Source organism: Ochotona princeps, chromosome 16 (assembly GCF_030435755.1).
Source record: "Ochotona princeps isolate mOchPri1 chromosome 16, mOchPri1.hap1, whole genome shotgun sequence".
Classification (NCBI taxonomy): domain Eukaryota; kingdom Metazoa; phylum Chordata; class Mammalia; order Lagomorpha; family Ochotonidae; genus Ochotona; species Ochotona princeps.
In genome coordinates, this window is record NC_080847.1 from 44509299 (window position 1) to 44526287 (window position 16989).

General features: G+C 54.3%; 1 protein-coding gene across 1 annotated transcript in view; it reads right to left on the bottom strand.

The window, feature by feature from the left end:
- Positions 1 to 2253: 2253 nt before the first annotated feature.
- Positions 2254 to 16989, bottom strand: part of TSHZ3 (teashirt zinc finger homeobox 3) — a 67664-nt gene continuing 52928 nt past the window's right edge. Inside the window, exon 2 of the mRNA XM_058674925.1 lies at positions 2254 to 5533. Within this exon, the coding sequence (XP_058530908.1) occupies positions 2307 to 5533 (3227 nt within the window). The 3' untranslated portion in view covers positions 2254 to 2306. The remainder of the gene's footprint in view (positions 5534 to 16989) is intronic.

Genomic DNA, 16989 nt, shown 5'->3' on the forward strand with positions numbered 1-16989 from the left:
CAGTAATAAAGGTATTTTACAATTTTACATGATGTTCCCAGCGTTTCGTTGGCATGATTTGCCGGGGCCAATAAAAGCCCACGATTATCATATAAATGTTCCTCCCCCCCCTTGTGGCTGGGTTCCCTCTCCTCTCCTCCTGTAAGGCACAGCACCACCCCCAACCTCGGGATCCCTGGCTGCCTTGGCACATGTGTGAAAGCTGGTGGACCCCCAAAGTCTGTGCCTGCTTTGGCTCTGGCCCCTGCTATGTGGAAAGCGGCACTCAAATCCGAGCTTACTTCCCCCTCAGCCTCCCTTTCGCCGCTCAGAGCCATGACTCCTCTGCTTCCCTAGACTGTACCCCTCCATTCTGCGGGAGCTTGGGGGGGCCCTACCTGAGTTGTCGCAGCTGACAGGAAGCGCATCCTCTGACATCACTTTTCCGTGGAAGATTCTAGCTCCTGTCTTTTCTTCTGCACATTTTTATCCTTGCGGGGCCAAGGCTGCCCCAGCGGTCGCCAGTCGGTCACCGCCTGCTTAGCCTCCACCAAAGTTCACTAAAACTCTCCTGATTCGCCTGCCGCTTCCGACTGCCAGCACCTGGCAGACGCAGCAACCAACCCAGTCGTAAACAGATCGCATACAATTTAATTTTAATGTGCTCGTTAGTCGTAGCACATTTCAGACATAATTGTGAACGCAACACAAAATTATAGCAAAAAGACCATTTTAATACCGCCATAGAAAAAAAGGGTTCTATGAAGAGTCATTGTCAACAAGGAAACAGGGCACGGAGTGTGTCACGGTGCCTGTGCTGTTTACATGCCAATATTTTATACATAGGTTCTTGCACGGTGTCAGCTGTCAGTTAGTGCTGCAAATTAACTGCCAAAAACGGAGAGGAACAGAACCACTTGGAGAGCCGGTAACCACGGGTTACCTTTCATAAGCCTAAAGATAAAGCTGCAGCGTGGGATCTTGGGAGAATAATTAGGAAGAACAAAACAGAAAGTTACCGATTGAAATAAAAAGGCATCCTTCAGTCTGGAACGGCAACCGAAAAGGCTTATAAATAAGAGAGACTGTATCACAGGATGCCGTGTGACTTTTAAGCAAAGTATTACAGTACAAACATTTTAAAGGCTTTATCAATGTTTAGGAAATACAGTACAAGTTCTTTTTTTTTTTTTTGTCCTTTCCCCCCCTTTTCAAATAGACTTAACCCTTTGAGCACTGAGTTTTTGAGTGTTCTTTGATTTCTTAATAAATACCTTTTTAAAAATCATGTGCAAAATAGTTAGGATGCCAGCCAGGGACATATCTCCTGGCCTCGTCTGTTCAGACTGTTCGGGACAAACGATCATCTGATGCTAATAAATATGTATAATTTAAACATGAACTTCTATCAATATAAATGTACTGTAAAGCAAAACAATCATACTTTGCTTTCAGATAATGTTTCTGTATACTTTATAAATGCTATCTGTGGTATCTTCTGTATAATTTACAATGTTTGCATGTAAAAACAAAACAAAATCCATAGACCTTAAAAAAAAAAAAAGGAAGAAAGAGAGAAATATACACTATACAGAGGCGCAGCTTATGCCCGGAGCATAGCAGAGTACATAAAACACTGTTGTTATAAATGCAAAGAAAAGAAAAAGAGGTCATTTAACCACAATCACATTTTTTTCCATAAGAGTCTGAAATCTATACAATATATACATCTATGTTTCAATGTGAAAATAATATTCTTTTAAATTTCAAGGCGTGTTATACCCCTGCAGACCTGCACAAATGGAGGTTCGTAGTACTCTTTATAACTAAGCTGGTAAAGGAGTTTAAAAAACAGAGCTTCATACATTAGTATTCTTTCATTTTATTTTTTAACCAAATTAATGCAAAAGTGCTTCAAAGTACTCGGAGGGCTGAAGATGAAAGGGGAGAGACGCCAGCACTCTCGGGTCTCGTGGCGAAAGTGCGCCCAGTTTCCTTATAAATGCTTAATTCAACTGTCTGAATGCATGCAGCTTGAAGCATCGGGGAGGGAGACTCACAACTAAATCCCATTTACACAAAGTTCCAAACACTGAGCACTGCGCCTTAACCTTCCTAGTTCACCAGGAGCAGCAGCTGCTGCTGCTGAGCCTCTAGGAAACACTGTACAGCGATTACAAAACAGCCCAGCCCAGAGCGCTGCTTTCTCCGCAGTGGAAACCAGAACGTGTGCCAAGAACCAGACAGGATGGGGGGGTGAGGGAGTGAGGATGGGGTGGGGGCGGGGCCTTAAGGTGCCTTGGAGGAGTTTTCCCTCCGAGCAAACGCTACTGCTTCTCCAGCTCGGACACGTACAGGAGGTGGTCTTCGGGCGACTTCCCGTGCGTTTTGCTAAGGTGAAGTTTCACCGCATGTTTACTGGCAAAGGTCCGGTTGCAGAGCTTGCACTGGTAGGAGGTCCCCAGGTCCTCCTCTGGGGAGGACGTCACCAGTTTTTCTGACGGCGACTTGGTTTGTGCTATCTGATTGCTAATCTGTTCGCTGGAGAGTTTGGATAAGTCCCGGAGCCGGAAGCCCAGGTGTGACTCCAGGTGGCTGATGTACGTGGAGGGAGTCCTGATTTGGGACGCACAGTCGTTACAAAAGAACACGGGGTGGCCTGTGTCCAGGTTCTTGAGGAACTTTGTTCCACCTGTCCTTCGGAGCTGGTATTTCACATTGGCCAGCCAGTGGCTGATGGTGGTCATGGAGAGACCCGTGAACCGGGAGATGTGCATCCGCTCCTGGGGGCTCAGGTCGGACATGATGTACTTGCCTTCTGAGGTCTGTCGCAAGCTGGCGGCAAACTGGGCCTGGAGGATGAGCAGGTGCTGGGGGTTCCAGTTGGACTGGCGGCCCTTCCTCTTCTGCGCTGGCGTCGCCTCCTCGGCCTCCTCCAGAGTGGCCCCGTCGAGGTCGGACTTCTCAGAGATGCTGGAGGGCGTGGACGACTTGGACGTGTGGCTCTCGGTCAAGTTCTTGAGCATGTCGGATATGTCCGACAAGGCGTTCTCGCGCAGTGGCGAGTTGGACATGAAGGACACCACGGCGGCAGCCGTCTTGGCCGTCGTTGTGGCAACCGTGGAGGAGGAGGAGGAGGTGGCTGGGGCCGTGGACGTGGGGGACAGAAGCACCGACCCCAAAGGGCAGCCCTTGTCACCCTTGCCTTTGGTCAGGTCTATGGGTTGATCATTGCTCACGTGGTAGAAATAGCGGTCCAGGTGGTCGACCTTCTTGGCCTGCAGGGGTGGTGGGGTGGCCACGGCCGCCTTCTCGGCCAGGCTGTTGCTCATCTTGAAGAGCATGCTCATGGGGTCTAGCGCAGGCAGCGAGGGCTTGGCGGCCTTGCCCAGGTGGATGTTCATGACTGACTGCAGGGCACTCAGTGGGTTCACGAAGGGCTGCTCGGGCGGGTGGTCCGTGATGATGGCCGTACTGCCACTCAGACCTCCAGTCAGGGGCTGCCCCAGGGCCTTGCCGTTCTCCACGGGCTCGGCCCTGGGGCTGCCCTCCTTGGTGCCCTCCCGCGGAGGGCTGGGGCTGCTGCTGTCCTGGCTCTTGAAGCCCCCATCGCTGGCTGCCTCCAGCTTGACAGGCTCGCTGAGCTCGCTGCTGCAGGGAGAAGGCGTGGCCCGCTTGGGCGGGGACAGCTTGCCCTCCGGCTCCTTCATCTTCTCCTCGACCTTGGCCACCTTCTCGGTGACTTTTTTCACCAGCTCCTCCATAGCGTGGAAGTTGGTCTTGGGCATGGGGGAGGTCTGGCTGCTGGGTGGAGAGACCAGGTTCTGGCTCTTGGTGGGGGACACGAGTTCGCTGTTGCCAAACATGGGTTTCAGGGGCGTGCCCTTGCCCGCCGAGCCCAGAGACAGCTTCATCATGTTGGGGAGCTGATAGGCAGCGTGGATGCTGGGGTAGCCCCCCCAGCTCGGGGTGCCATTCTGGGCTTTGTTGATGGCGGATGTCACGGTGTTCTCCAGGGACTTGAGGATATCGAGGCCCCCTTTGGGGCTCTCTTCCAGGTCGTTCTCGGTCAAGTAGTGGTACTTGGAGGAGATGTCGTACTTCTCCTCCTCCTCGCTCGCCTTCTCCTTCTCCTTGGGCTTCTCCTCTGGGGTGCCCGCCTTCTCCTTGTCCACTTCCTTCTTGACCTCCACCACATTCAGCTTGGGCGAGATGCTGGCGGGGGTGTTGGAGGGTGATGTGAACGTGGTGGCCGCCAGGGGCACGGACTGCACCTTCTCATCCAGCAGGGTGGCGACGGAGGGTGTGACAGGCGTCTCCATGATGGGCTTCCCCTTCTTCATGGCTGAGTTGGTGACCTTGATGAAGTGGCCGGTGACCATCATGTGCGCCGTGAGCTCCTGCAGCGTGTCGTGGGAGCTGCCACACTCCATGCACTTGAGGATCTGCGACTTCCGCGCCTCGAAGTGCCACGCGTAGCTGGCCCCGTTCTGGTGGCCGTAGCGGTTATTTGGCGTGATGTAAGGGTTGGAGTTCTTCTGAAGCGCATCGTTGGCATCGGCCGCCGCAGGGGCTTTGGGGGTGCCACCCGTGGAGTCCGGGGAACTGGGCAGCTCGAGCTCAAGCGGAGCCTTCTTCCGGGCGGGGATGATTTTGGCTGTGACGGGAGTGACAGGCTCCTTCAGAGGCACTTTTTGGTAGTGTTTTGTTTTGATCATGTGGACGCTCAGGTCTTGCAGGGACTCGAAGGAATGGCCACAGTACATGCACTTCAACACTTTCTGGGCATCTTCCTTGCCTTCCATCTCCAGCAAGGAGCGCTTGCGGGGCTTGGACCAGCGCCTGGGGTTGTTATTGTCGGTTTCGTGGTTGTCATCGCGGTAGTGGCCCGTCTCATTCATGTGCACCGTCAGCTCCACCAGCGTGTCGTAGGCGGCGCTGCAGTCTTTGCAGCGGAACTTGCTGGCGCCGGTGAAGATGGAGCCGTAGAGTTTGCTGCTCTGCCGGTACAGCTGCACTGTGCTGAAGAGGCTGGGCTCGGGCAGCATGCGGCTCTGTGACACCTGCTGCAGGGTCTTGGCCATGGCGCTCTGGTGCCAGTCGAAGCTGCCGCTGCCACAGCTGCTACTGCTACTGCTGCTGCTACTGCTGCTGCCGTTGTTCTCCGAGGAGGGCTGGTGCAGGTTGAGGTTGAGGTTGGACCAGTAGGAGTTGGACAGGAAGTTGTTGTACACGGCCTTCATCTGCTCCAGGCTGTCGGACACAGTCGTGTCCTCCAGCGGTACTGGCACCTCCTTGGTCTCCTCTTCATTCTTAATGGACCCGCTCTCAAAGTCAGCCATTCGGTCGCTGGTCTCGCTGATGTGTGACTCGCTGTCCATTTCATGGCTGGAAAACTCCGCCGCTGGGGAGTTTTGGTAGCTGGGGCACGTCTTGCCAAGCTCCTTGTCGGGACACAGGTACTTGGCCGCTGGCTCTCCATCTGCAGGCTGCTCTTCCGGCCCCGTATCTTCATCTACCAGGGCGGCTGCCTTGAGTTCATCCGAAACATAGGCTGCCGGGATTAACAGGTGGGCAAGCCAGCAGGCCGGGCAGCGCAGAGAGGCGAGAAGAGGGCAGAAGGAGAGAAAGGAAACCAAAACATTAGTTCAGTGACTCTCGGCACATCCGCTCCCGGCTCTCGGGACACACACAAGCAAACTCAGCGGGCAAAGTTATTTATAAAATTAAATAGTTAAAATGTGGTGCTTCTTTGGAGCAAAAGAAAAAAAAATCTGCTCTTCAAACATAATTTGCCACCTTATTCTTCTCAAGGGGCAACAGCTTGAAATTAAAACTAAATTTGAAATTAATGAAGCACATTCTGGAGGTGGCATTCATTTCTAAAGTAATAAATTACTTGTATCAACCTCAGAGACAGCAGTTCCTGTCTGTCAATTAATATGTCTTATGCTTCTCCTACCCCTAATGCATTTCTTAACAGACAGATTCACAATTTAAATTAAGCAAGCATTTTTTACTCATTACATTTTTTGAGGCTCAATCTTTAATAAAGTACCAAAACATCAATAAAATTTGTACCAAGGAAAGAAGAAAAGTACGTCAATTGCAGTACATGGAAAACAGGCTTTTTCTTCCTTCCTTCTGGAAAAGCAGCTCTCAGCAAAAGCTCGGATCAAGTTTCCTCCCAGGATGGAGCGTTGAGGGCTGGCACTGTGGCAGAGTGAGTGAGGCAGCCACCTGCAGCGCCACCATTCCACAGCACCACCAGTTCAAGTCCCGGCTACTCCACTGCTAATAGAGCTCCCTGCTCAGGCACCTGGGACAACGGCAGAGCAACGGCCCAAGTGCGTGAGCACCTGCACTCACACAGGACACCTGGAAGAAGTTCCTCACTCCTGCCTCCAGGCCAGTTCTTTTCTGGCCATTGAAGCCTTCTGGAGGAGAAACCAGTGGCTGCAAGATCTCTCTGTCTCTCTGTGTAACTCTCCCTTTCTTTTTAGAAGTGCTGTCAGCTCTGATCAGGAGACAACCTCACCCCAGTCTGCGCTCCACGGCGACACGGGGCTGCTTCCGGCCACCTGGCTGCAGGTGCTCTCCACTTCACAGAGAGCTATGTCAGAACAAGTTCAGGAACATTGGTATGCGCCGCTCATGCCTGCTGTATAAATATATACAAGACCTTCCAGTGGACCTTACAAATGTCAAAGTGTTTGCTCTTTAGAGTACTTTGTCAATATTTACTCAGCATAAGCTTCCTGGGCATCCAGCAAGGGATCCTGTTTTTTTCCGGAGGCTGGGGGAACCAGGGACATAAATCCAGCTTGTACTTCCCAGGTAGGTGCAGGGCATCACTGGCTCCCGCACAGAGACATGGAGCACCCTTGGGTGTGTGTGGGAATGAGACGGTGATTCCCCCTCATCACCACCACCGACACATACACCCACATTCTTTCATTTAGACTCTCCCGGTCATTCCTCCGGTCAGCTCCTAGTCCCTGTTGGTTTATGAGAGCCAGCGAACAGGTGTGCTAGTGGCCAGAGGCCACAGGACTCTCTCTAGGCTAACTTCTGTTTGTTTCCACTAAAGCTCTTCGAAAAGGAAGGAACGCTTTGTAGAATTCATTCCAATGACTTTAAAGAGTTGAACCACATCAGGTTTACATCAGAAAAAAGCAAACAAATAAAAACAGGGAAATGACTCCCTTGAAGTCAGATATTCCCGCCTCGCCACTTCTTCTAGGTCATGTGTATTCTTTCCTTTTTTCTGTTATTTTTTAAAAGTGTATTTATTCTTTGAAAGGCAAGGAGAGAGGGGAGGAGGGAGATGAGAGATGAGGAAAGCAAGAAAGAAAGGCAGCTAGAAAGAAATGAAGGGAGGAAGGAAGGAAAGGAGAAAAGGAGGGAGGGAGGGAGAGAGAAAAAGAGAGAGAGAAAGAAATTTCCATCGACTGATTGACTCCCGAGATGGGCACAATGGCCAGTGTGGGCCAGGCCAGAGCCAGCACTGAGGGGCACAACCCAGGTCCCCAGCATGGGTGCAGGGACCTAACCCTTGAAGCCATGCATCCTTCACTGCTCTCCCAGCCGCATTAGCAGAGGGCTGCACTGGAAATGAAGCAGCTTGGGTTCTAACCTGGGCTCACATGGGGTGCCCGTGTGTGGGCAGTGGTTAATCCTCTGCTAGCTCCATTCCTTCCTTCCCAGGCCCCTGCTCAGCAGCAGTGCCTTCCAAGCTGAGATGTTTCCCTGGCATGGACTGTGGTGGGAACAGGGTCCCAGGTACACGCATTAGCTGTAACTGAGAGGGGTACTTCTGCTGCTGTGCAAATCACAAAGCAAGAGTTTCACACCTGGGCTACGAAATGTCCTTCACAGATGACCAAATCCAAGGGTCAACCGAGATGCGAAGCATCGTGGCGAACCTCATGTCTGAAGCCACCCACTACGAGGTGACCACTCAAAGTGGCAAATGTTCCTTTCCTATGTGTAGGATGTAACAGCGGCAGCCTAGGGAGGCTCCTCTGCTGGTCACAAGGCAAGACGGACAAAGTACAAGCTAGACGAAGGACAGAAGGAAAGAACGGGGAAGGAAGACGTCTCCCTTTCTTCCAGAGCCTTCCTCAGCTGGTGGCACCTCACGAGCTTCAGGAGGGCCGGGAGGGAGGAGCAAGAGGGTGGGTGTTGTGCCTGGACCTGTCCTGGCTTCAGCCAGCCCTGAGGGTCCCACCTCCCCCAGGGAATCCACTGAGCCCTGTGCCAAGTGCAGGGCAGGTGGCCACCCTGGCTGTAGGGCACAGGTGACCTGACGGCTTCAGTTCCACAGCCCACCATCCACAGAAACACGCCGGTCGCCAGGTCTTCTATCAAAGTGGCATCTCTGTCAAGAACCCGACCGGGACCAGAGCATCACACCTCACGGCCTGGGTCATCATTCAAGCCCTGTCTTTTCCTACAGACACCTGCCCACACCCTGGCACTGCACTCCCACAAACAGCTCTCAGGAGATTCGATCCAGGACGGAGACAACCCCACACTACAGGGTGGAGACAGCAGCCAGCCGGACCACAAAGGTTCCTAGCTGGCAGCGAAAAGCCAGCAGCTCTGGCAGTCCCACCTCCTGGCCGGGGCATTGCGGCTCTCCGGGACCAGGGCCCCCTCCCAACCTTCACCTTGGCTGTTCATGGGCTGGTCCCCAACACACTCCAGCAAGTACTGTAACCTGCATGGTGACCTCAGAAAGCTGGCAGTTTGATCACTGGTGGGTTTGGGGGAGGGGCATGGTAATGAAAAGTTAGGCCAAAATCCATCTGGGAAGGACATGGCAAGGTTCCAGTGCTGAGGAGACCCAGCCTCAAGCATAACCTACCCAGGGCCTTGTTTTGGTTTCCAAGGTCCTTACAAGTACACAGGCACCTGCAGTGATGGGGCCCTCGCTACCTGTGGGCATAGAGGGAGGAAACACTACCTGGACAGTTAGAGGTCAGCCTGGGGCGGGGGACGTGAAGAGGACTTGGTCCCCGCCATGTTGGTGGTTAGAGCATCTGCTGCCTTGGATTGCGACTGGCAGCTCCTGCTGCTATGCCGCCTCCCCCACACCCATGCCTGGTTCTCTAGGAACAAGGGCCTTGCCTCCTCAGCTTGCACAAATCAGGCCAGCAACAGGTGTACGCTGGATCAGTGGAGACCATTTCCTACTGCCCCACAGTGTGGCTAAGGTGCCCTCCCACCCCAGGCTGGTTCAGCCGCCAGTGGCCCCCACTGCCCCACAGTGTGGCTAAGGTGCCCTCCCACCCCAGGCTGGTTCAGCCGCCAGTGACCCACTGCCCCACAGTGTGGCTAAGGTGCCCTCCCACCCCAGGCTGGTTCAGCCGCCAGTGACCCACTGTCCCACAGTGTGGCTAAGGTGCCCTCCCACCCCAGGCTGGTTCAGCCGCCAGTGACCCACTGCCCCACAGTGTGGCTAAGGTGCCCTCCCACCCCAGGTTGGTTCAGCCGCCAGTGGCCCCCACTGCCCCACAGTGTGGCTAAGGTGCCCTCCCACCCCAGGCTGGTTCAGCTGCCAGTGGCCCACTGCCCCACAGTGTGGCTAAGGCACCTTCCCATCCCACGTTGGTTCAGCCGCCAGTGGCCCACTGTTCCACAGTGTGACTAAGGTGCCCTCCCACCCCAGGTTGGTTCAGCCGCCAGTGGCTCCCACTGCCCCACAGTGTGGCTAAGGTACCCTCCCACCCCAGGCTGGTTCAGCTGCCAGTGTCCCCACTGCCCCTCTCTATAACCCATGCCTAGGCTCCAGCCCTAGGCCTTCCATCCATGCGTCATGTCCCTCCTCCCTCCTGCCACCCTGCCCACAAGCAGCACCCCTAAGGAAGACACATCCTCCATCCAGCACTCTCAACCAATGGGCTGAGCTCCGCTGCTGAAACCCCAGAGACAAAGTCATGGATGGTGAAGAACAAAAGATCTCCGTTCCACAGGCCAGAGGTGAGAGGCCAGGCCCCTGCAGCGGGCTTCTCCCGACCTCCTTCATGCCTCTGCCCACTAAGGAGCCCAGCATGGACACCACCTGTGCCTGCTGTTTCAACCAACTACCAGCTCTGTATAGTTAACAGTTTCCCATGTCCCACACCCTGTCCAGTCCATGGGTGGTCAGTGAGCAAGTAGATGTACCAGCCAAGAAGCATTACAAGTGGCATCTTCAAGTCTGCTATGGAATTGCCAAAACACTGCAAATGGATGCACCCTCCAGCCTGTCCCAGAGCAACAAGAGGATGAGCCCCCTTTCCAGGCGCGTTCACTCCGAGTGGACTCACATTTGCAGCACAAGGGTCTTTGGGGTGCACAGGACACGGAGTCCATGCCACAGAAGACGGGCAACCAACAGCAGGTGGACTCCTCCAGTGGGAGCCATGTCAGCGGTGCCCCTCCCCCATCATCAGGAATGCAGGGGCACCCCTTTCTGTACAAGGAATCTGATGGGCTGCCAGCTCCAGGAGCAGAGGCGGCTGCATGGGGAGAGAGAGGAGGCGGCTCTCACGGCAGCTGCCTGACCTGCCAAAGCTGCCCTGGGACACATGGAGGCAAGCAGAGAGCAGCAGGGGGATTTGGGGAGGCATGTAACCCCAAGGGACTTGGTCAGAAAAGCCTCTCTCCAAGGCGGGAGGAACTGCGGGACCTGCTTTCTCTCTCTGTCTGTCCTGCAAACAACCAAACCCGGAAGGTGCCTGCAGTGGTAAGACGGCAGCAGATCTCTTGAGAGCTCAGTGTCACCTTTCGAGACAGCTAGAACAACTGAAAAACTTGGCTAAGTGGAACCAAGTGGGAGACACAAGCTCACAGGAAAGGAAAAGCCCCCAAGCTCACAGAGGCCTCCTGAAGGCACCACAGCTCAGCATCCGGGGAAGTTTCAAGAGAGGCACAGAAGATCTTGCCTAGCAGGTACACGTATGTGTCTCTAACATGGCCACACTCCCTGTCCCTTAATGGTCCAGGGAGCTCCTTTCTAAGGAAACTGAAGTGGGCTAAGCTGCAGCCAATACCCAAGCTTAGAAGCCTGCTCTGTCCCCAGGGTTTCATCTGGGACTCCTTGGGATCAATCAGTGCAGACAGGAGGGTGAGCTGACAGATGGACCCAAAGGTCCATGGGGTCAGTGCATACAGAGCAGTGTTTCTGGGAATGGGGTGGGCACAGCATACGGGCTCCCCAGTGGGACCCCACACTTATCCCCATGATGGTGCTGTGTTGGACCTCCCTTTTGTAGACTAGGGTTGTGTCCAGGAGGGAAGGGTCAGAGCCACAGTGGCCACCAGAAGGTTAGGGGGCCAGGGTTCCCTCGTGAATATTTATTACCATCATTAACTAAACTCAACCGCTAGGTACAAAGAAATTAATATGCTTCCTACCAACAGAGCAGCACGCTGGGTGGGGCAGCATGAGATCCATTCCCAGGCAGGAGGGACTGAGTTCATCATCACACGGCCACCAATCCTTCCCAAAGGTGGTAAAGAGGCATCCATGTGGACCAGCGAGGGACGCTGGCATGTGTGAGGCAGGGAGGAAAGGCCCTGGAACAGTTTCAAAGACGATTGGCCCTGGAACTCGGGCATTGTCTGGGCTGAAATGCAGGTGCCAATGTTACAGGCTCTGGGATGCGATTTGTTGTTGAAACTCAACGCCCTTCACCATGACCTCCCAGGACAGGCACCCCAGAAGGGTCACAATATGACCATCACCCATCCCCACCGAGGCCTGCAGTGCAGTGGAGGGAGACACAGGAGTTAGAGAGCGAAGGCAGGGAGAGGGAGCAAGGGTGCCACAGAAGAAGACAGAAACCAAGAAGGGTAAGGAGCAGGTGAAGAGCAGAGCAGGGAGGGGAAAAATGCTTTAGGACCCAAGTGGGTGGGGAGATCACCAAGAGGACTGGGAGGTGGGCAGGGGGAGAAGGAAAACCAGGAGTAGCAAGTGATGGCGGAGAGGAGTGCAGAAAGAATCTTAGTGGAGGCTGGGAGTGCTTGTTAAGGGTGGCTGTGACGGGCCACGGAGGGCTGACAGTGAAACAGAGGCCCCAGGGCAGATGCTGCGGCTCAGGTCCAAGCTAGGGCATCCCAGGTTTCTCCCCTGCCTTCCCGCAGCTCCATCAGCAAGGGGATGGCGGGGGGGATCAAGAAGGATCACCTCAGCCGTGCCTGGAGGACAGAGCAAGTGGAAGGTGGTTAGAGACAGAGGCTGCACCTGCTCCAAGTTGACTCGGGGAATCTTGGACCCAGGGCCAGTCAAGCGTCAGAAGCCCCATGAGGTCGCCATTCCAGCACACACTCACAGCCGACGTGTGCATCTGTCCAGCAGATACACCTGAAAGAAGACGGTTTGTGGAGAAAGCTGCTGGCCCTGGGGTCAGGCCCTGGTGCCCAGGCTGTGTACACCTCCCATCCCCTTCAGGACCAGGGCTAGTCTACGTCGTGGTCCCCTCACTGCTGCAGAATGTGCTCCAACAAGGACACTGCCAACATGCTCAGGCAGGCTTTGGGCCACCTCCCAGCATCCCCCTACATCCTCACACCTGATCCCATAAGGAAGCCCAACCCCAGGGCAGGTCAGGGTGGGCAGTCAGCCCAGCAGCCACAGAGCACAGCAGGGAGCGTGGGCTCCTGTACAGGTCCTACGTGTCTGTATCTGTCCTGTGGATTTTTCCAGCACAAGGTGAGAGGCGTGGGCAGCAGCACTTCTCTGCCTCTGAGCTCCCGTGGTGCCGCAGATGTGGCTGTGGCCCTGACTTTAGCTGCAGGTTCTCCGCCCAGTAATGGTAGGAAGATGCTGGGGGCACTATCAGCCTCACCCACCACCTGGGTGCTCTTCATGACCCAAGACCCATCATAAATTAATACAAAAGCCTTCCCCAGGTTATACAGGCTCCACGGGGAGGACCAAGTACATGGTGGCCCGTTGCCCTGCATCCAGCTGTCCAGCATACCAACAGGGAGGGGAGTGACTTCCTGTGGGCTCACGGCATCTCCTGGATCTCCCTAGGGACCCGCTGCCTTTCAGAGACGGGGCTCGCAGGGCTGGCCACTGTCCACATGGGCTCAGTGTCTGCCATCCTTCCTCTAGACACTTCCTGATGTGGACTGTGGCAAGGGAACGAAGTCAGAGGAAGAGGCTGCCAAGAAGGAAAGAAAGGAAGCAGAAGGGACGCTCCGGTGCGTGGGGCAAGTTCATACTGTCAACCAGCACAGGCTACCTCCCTAGGTCTGCCAGCAGGACACCTGGGTTAGCAGGCCAGAGAGCCAGGCAAGGGCCGGACAAGTGCTGCTCCATGCCACTGCACCTCCACTGCTGGTTCCTGATCTCAGATTCTCCAGGCACTCCCATGGGGGCCAGAGGAGCCAGTGGCATGGTGGGATGCCTCAGACTTTCACATCCCCAAAGCAACCTCTGGGGAAAAAGATACTCAGAGAGCAGTTCAAACTCCTGGTCACTGACAGGGAAGAGGGTTGGGAGAAGCAGCACTGAGGTGGGACTTCTCCCTTCTGCCCAGAGCGTGAAATGGAACTGATGGGAGGAGCAGCACCTTAGCTAAACACACCCTGGGTGAGAACAAGGGACTGGATTGCAAGTTGGGCCTCACGTGGCAGAGAGCAAGAAAATGAATGCAGGAGAAGGACACCCAGGAGCCAGGAGGTCAAAGTCCAGCAGAGAACGCAAGCCTTTCCTCCATCTACCCATACGGACACCTGGTGCCACCACAACGTCATCCAGTACGGCCGAGGTCACAGTCCCAGGGGACCCAGGGGGAACCGGCATTCTGGGATTGCACCAGGGGTCATTCCGGCTTTCTTGCCAGGCATGGAGCTCTACAGGTGCCAAGAGGGTTTCCAAGGCCACAGGGCTAGAGGGACATGATCTGGTCCTGGGGGAGGGAAGTGTGGCTGAAGCACTAGCGAGGTCCAGAATATTAACTTTGTACATGCTGATTTCGATGTAATGTGCAAAATGAATGCCTGGTTGGTTGGGTATCTTTATCTTAAAGCCACATGGCTTTCATGTTCCATAGCACTGAGCTGAGTGGCACAAGAAGCCACAACTGTGCAGCACAGCCAGGGCCCACTCAGGTCCCGATAGGTGGCAGCTGCTCTCCTCTGGGGAACCAGGCACACATCCCAGCCTGTTTTGAAAACTGCGTCCAACACAAGTCCTGCCCCTGCCTCCAGCTGACCTGCACAGCACCCAACGCCAGGAACCTCCCTACCTGGGGCTCCCACCACGAGACTGCATTCTGGCAGCAATGGGATGGTGTCCTTCTGCCATTTCAGCCCTCCCACAACCCCGCCCAGTAGAGATGGCTCAGATGAGGGCAGAGACACTGGTGTCTTCCCAGGACCACGAAGTGGAGGCAGCTCCCAGCTAGTTCTGAAGGATCTGTTCTACCTTCATTTGGGCACCCACAAGAAAGACCACATGTGCCAAGGACACACGCATACAACGAAACAGATGTGTCCTGCAACCTTCGAATACAGTCCAAAGGTGCTCAGGTTCAGGGACCGACTGAGTCCGCATGGGCCCTGGCTTAGAGCACATGGGCACCCATTGATACCAGATCAGCAGTGGATGCCAGCAGCTCTTGGGGGTGCAGGTGGGGGGGGTCTGCTCTCCCCCTGAGGAATCCTTTTTTGTGGAAGTGAGTCTAATCCAATGTGGAGCTGCCCTAGCAACATGGCATGGTGCGCAAGCATCAGATGCGGGCAAGCCTGGAGTAGCCAGGGCTGGTCTCCGGGGTGCAGCAAGTCTCTGGGGCCAGGACCTTCTGAGAGTGACACAGGATGAGACCCTGCTCCCACGCCTGTCTGACCTTAGTGCATTTCTAGGTTCCCTAGCCACCTAGTGGAAAAGAATTCGGGGTCTGAATTCCTACTCTGTATTCTTGTCCCCTTTCCCAAAGGTTAAGCTTTCATCTACAAAAAGGTCCAGACAATTTAAAGCATAACTCACCCAGGCTTCTCTCACCTGGGCAAAAGAGCAGTTGGGAGAATGATTACGGAAGGAAGGCAGACCTGGGCCTCTCCAACTGCACAGGATGGCAGGGGTCAGTTTTGCTTATGGCTGACAACAGCTATGCCTTCCACCTTCTCAGCTGTGCAAGGTGGACACAGTGGTTCTCATGGCGTAGCTCATGCAACCAAGAGCAGCTCTGGCTGCCCGTGCACTTGGTGACCTCCAAACCCAGAGAGAACACAGCAGAAAACTGGACCACAGGCTGGAGACCCTGAGGCAATCCTTGCAATGGGCCTCTTCAAGGTAGCCATATGAGTGCACTTCAAGTAATTCATAGAAGATGCAATTTAAAGATTTTGCAGATGCAAACAAATAAACAAATAAACAAAAGTGAAACTGTTGCTGTCTTCAAAAAGTACATGGAACAGGGCCAGCACTGAGATGTAGCAGGCTGCAGCATCCCATGTGGTAGCTTGTTCATGTTCCGGCTGCTCCACTTGGATTCAGTTCCCTACTTAGGACCCGGGGAAAGCAGTGGAGAATGGCTCAAGTCCTTGGGCTTCTGTATCCACATGGGAGACTCGGAAACGGCTCCTGGGTCCAGACTGGCTCAGTTCCAGCCGTTGCAGCCATTTGGGAAGGGAACCAGTGGATGGAAGACCTCTCTGTACCCCCTGATCTCTGGAATTCCACCTTCCAAATAAACATAAATAAATCTTCTAAAAATAAAATTTTTAAAAATTCATGGAAGCGGCATATTATGAAAAAATACTGGATTTCCAAAAATATTTGTATTACAGAAAATTTAGTTTTAATGCCATTTTCCACAAACTTTTTGAAGTGTCCTTGTACATGTACAACTCAGATTTTCATGGGATCTATTGGCTTTCTCTACGGTACCAGAAGTACATGCAGGGAAAAAAGGTTTATAAGAGATTTAAAAGAAAAAGAAATTGCGATTCACTGGAAAAGGCAATAAGAGAATGATCCCATCCATCCATCCACCCACCCATCCACCCATCCATCCGTCTACCCATCCGTCCATCCACCCAACCATCCACCCATCCACCCATCCATCCACCCATCCGTCCATCCACCCATCCATCCACCCATCCACCCATCCGTCCACCCACCCATCCATCCATCCATCCACCCATCCATCCACCCATCCATCCATCCACCCATCCATCCACCCACACATCCATCCATCCATCCACCCATCCATCCACCCATCCATCCGTCTACCCATCCATCCATCCACCCATCCATCCACCCATCCACCCATCCATCCACCCACCCATCCATCCATCCACCCATCCATCCATCCATCCATCCATCCGTCCGTCCATCCATCCATCCACCCATCCATCCATCCACCCATCCATGCATCCATCCATCCATCCATCCATCCATCCATCCATCCTTCCACCCATCCATCCACCCATCCATCCATCCATCCATCCATCCATCCATCCATCCACCCATCCATCCATCCACCCATCCATCCGTCTACCCATCCATCCATCCACCCATCCATCCATCCATCCACCCATCCATCCACCCATCCGTCTACCCATCCGTCCATCCACCCATCCATCCACCCATCAATCCATCCATCCACCCATCCATCCATCCACCCACACATCCATCCACCCACACATCCATCCATCCACCCATCCATCCATCCACCCATCCATCCATCCACCCATCCATCCACCCATCCATCCGTCTACCCATACATCCATCCACCCATCCATCCATCCATCCACCCATCCAACCGTCTACCCATCCGTCCATCCACCCATCCATCCACCCATCCATCCATCCACCCATCCATCCATCCAACCACCCATCCATCCACCCACCCACCCATCCATCCACCCACACATCCATCCATCCATCCACCCATCCATCCACCCATCCATCCACCCATCCATCCGTCTACCCATCCGTCCATCCACCCATCCATCCCCCCATCCACCCATCCATCCACCCACCCATCCATCCATCCACCCATCCAT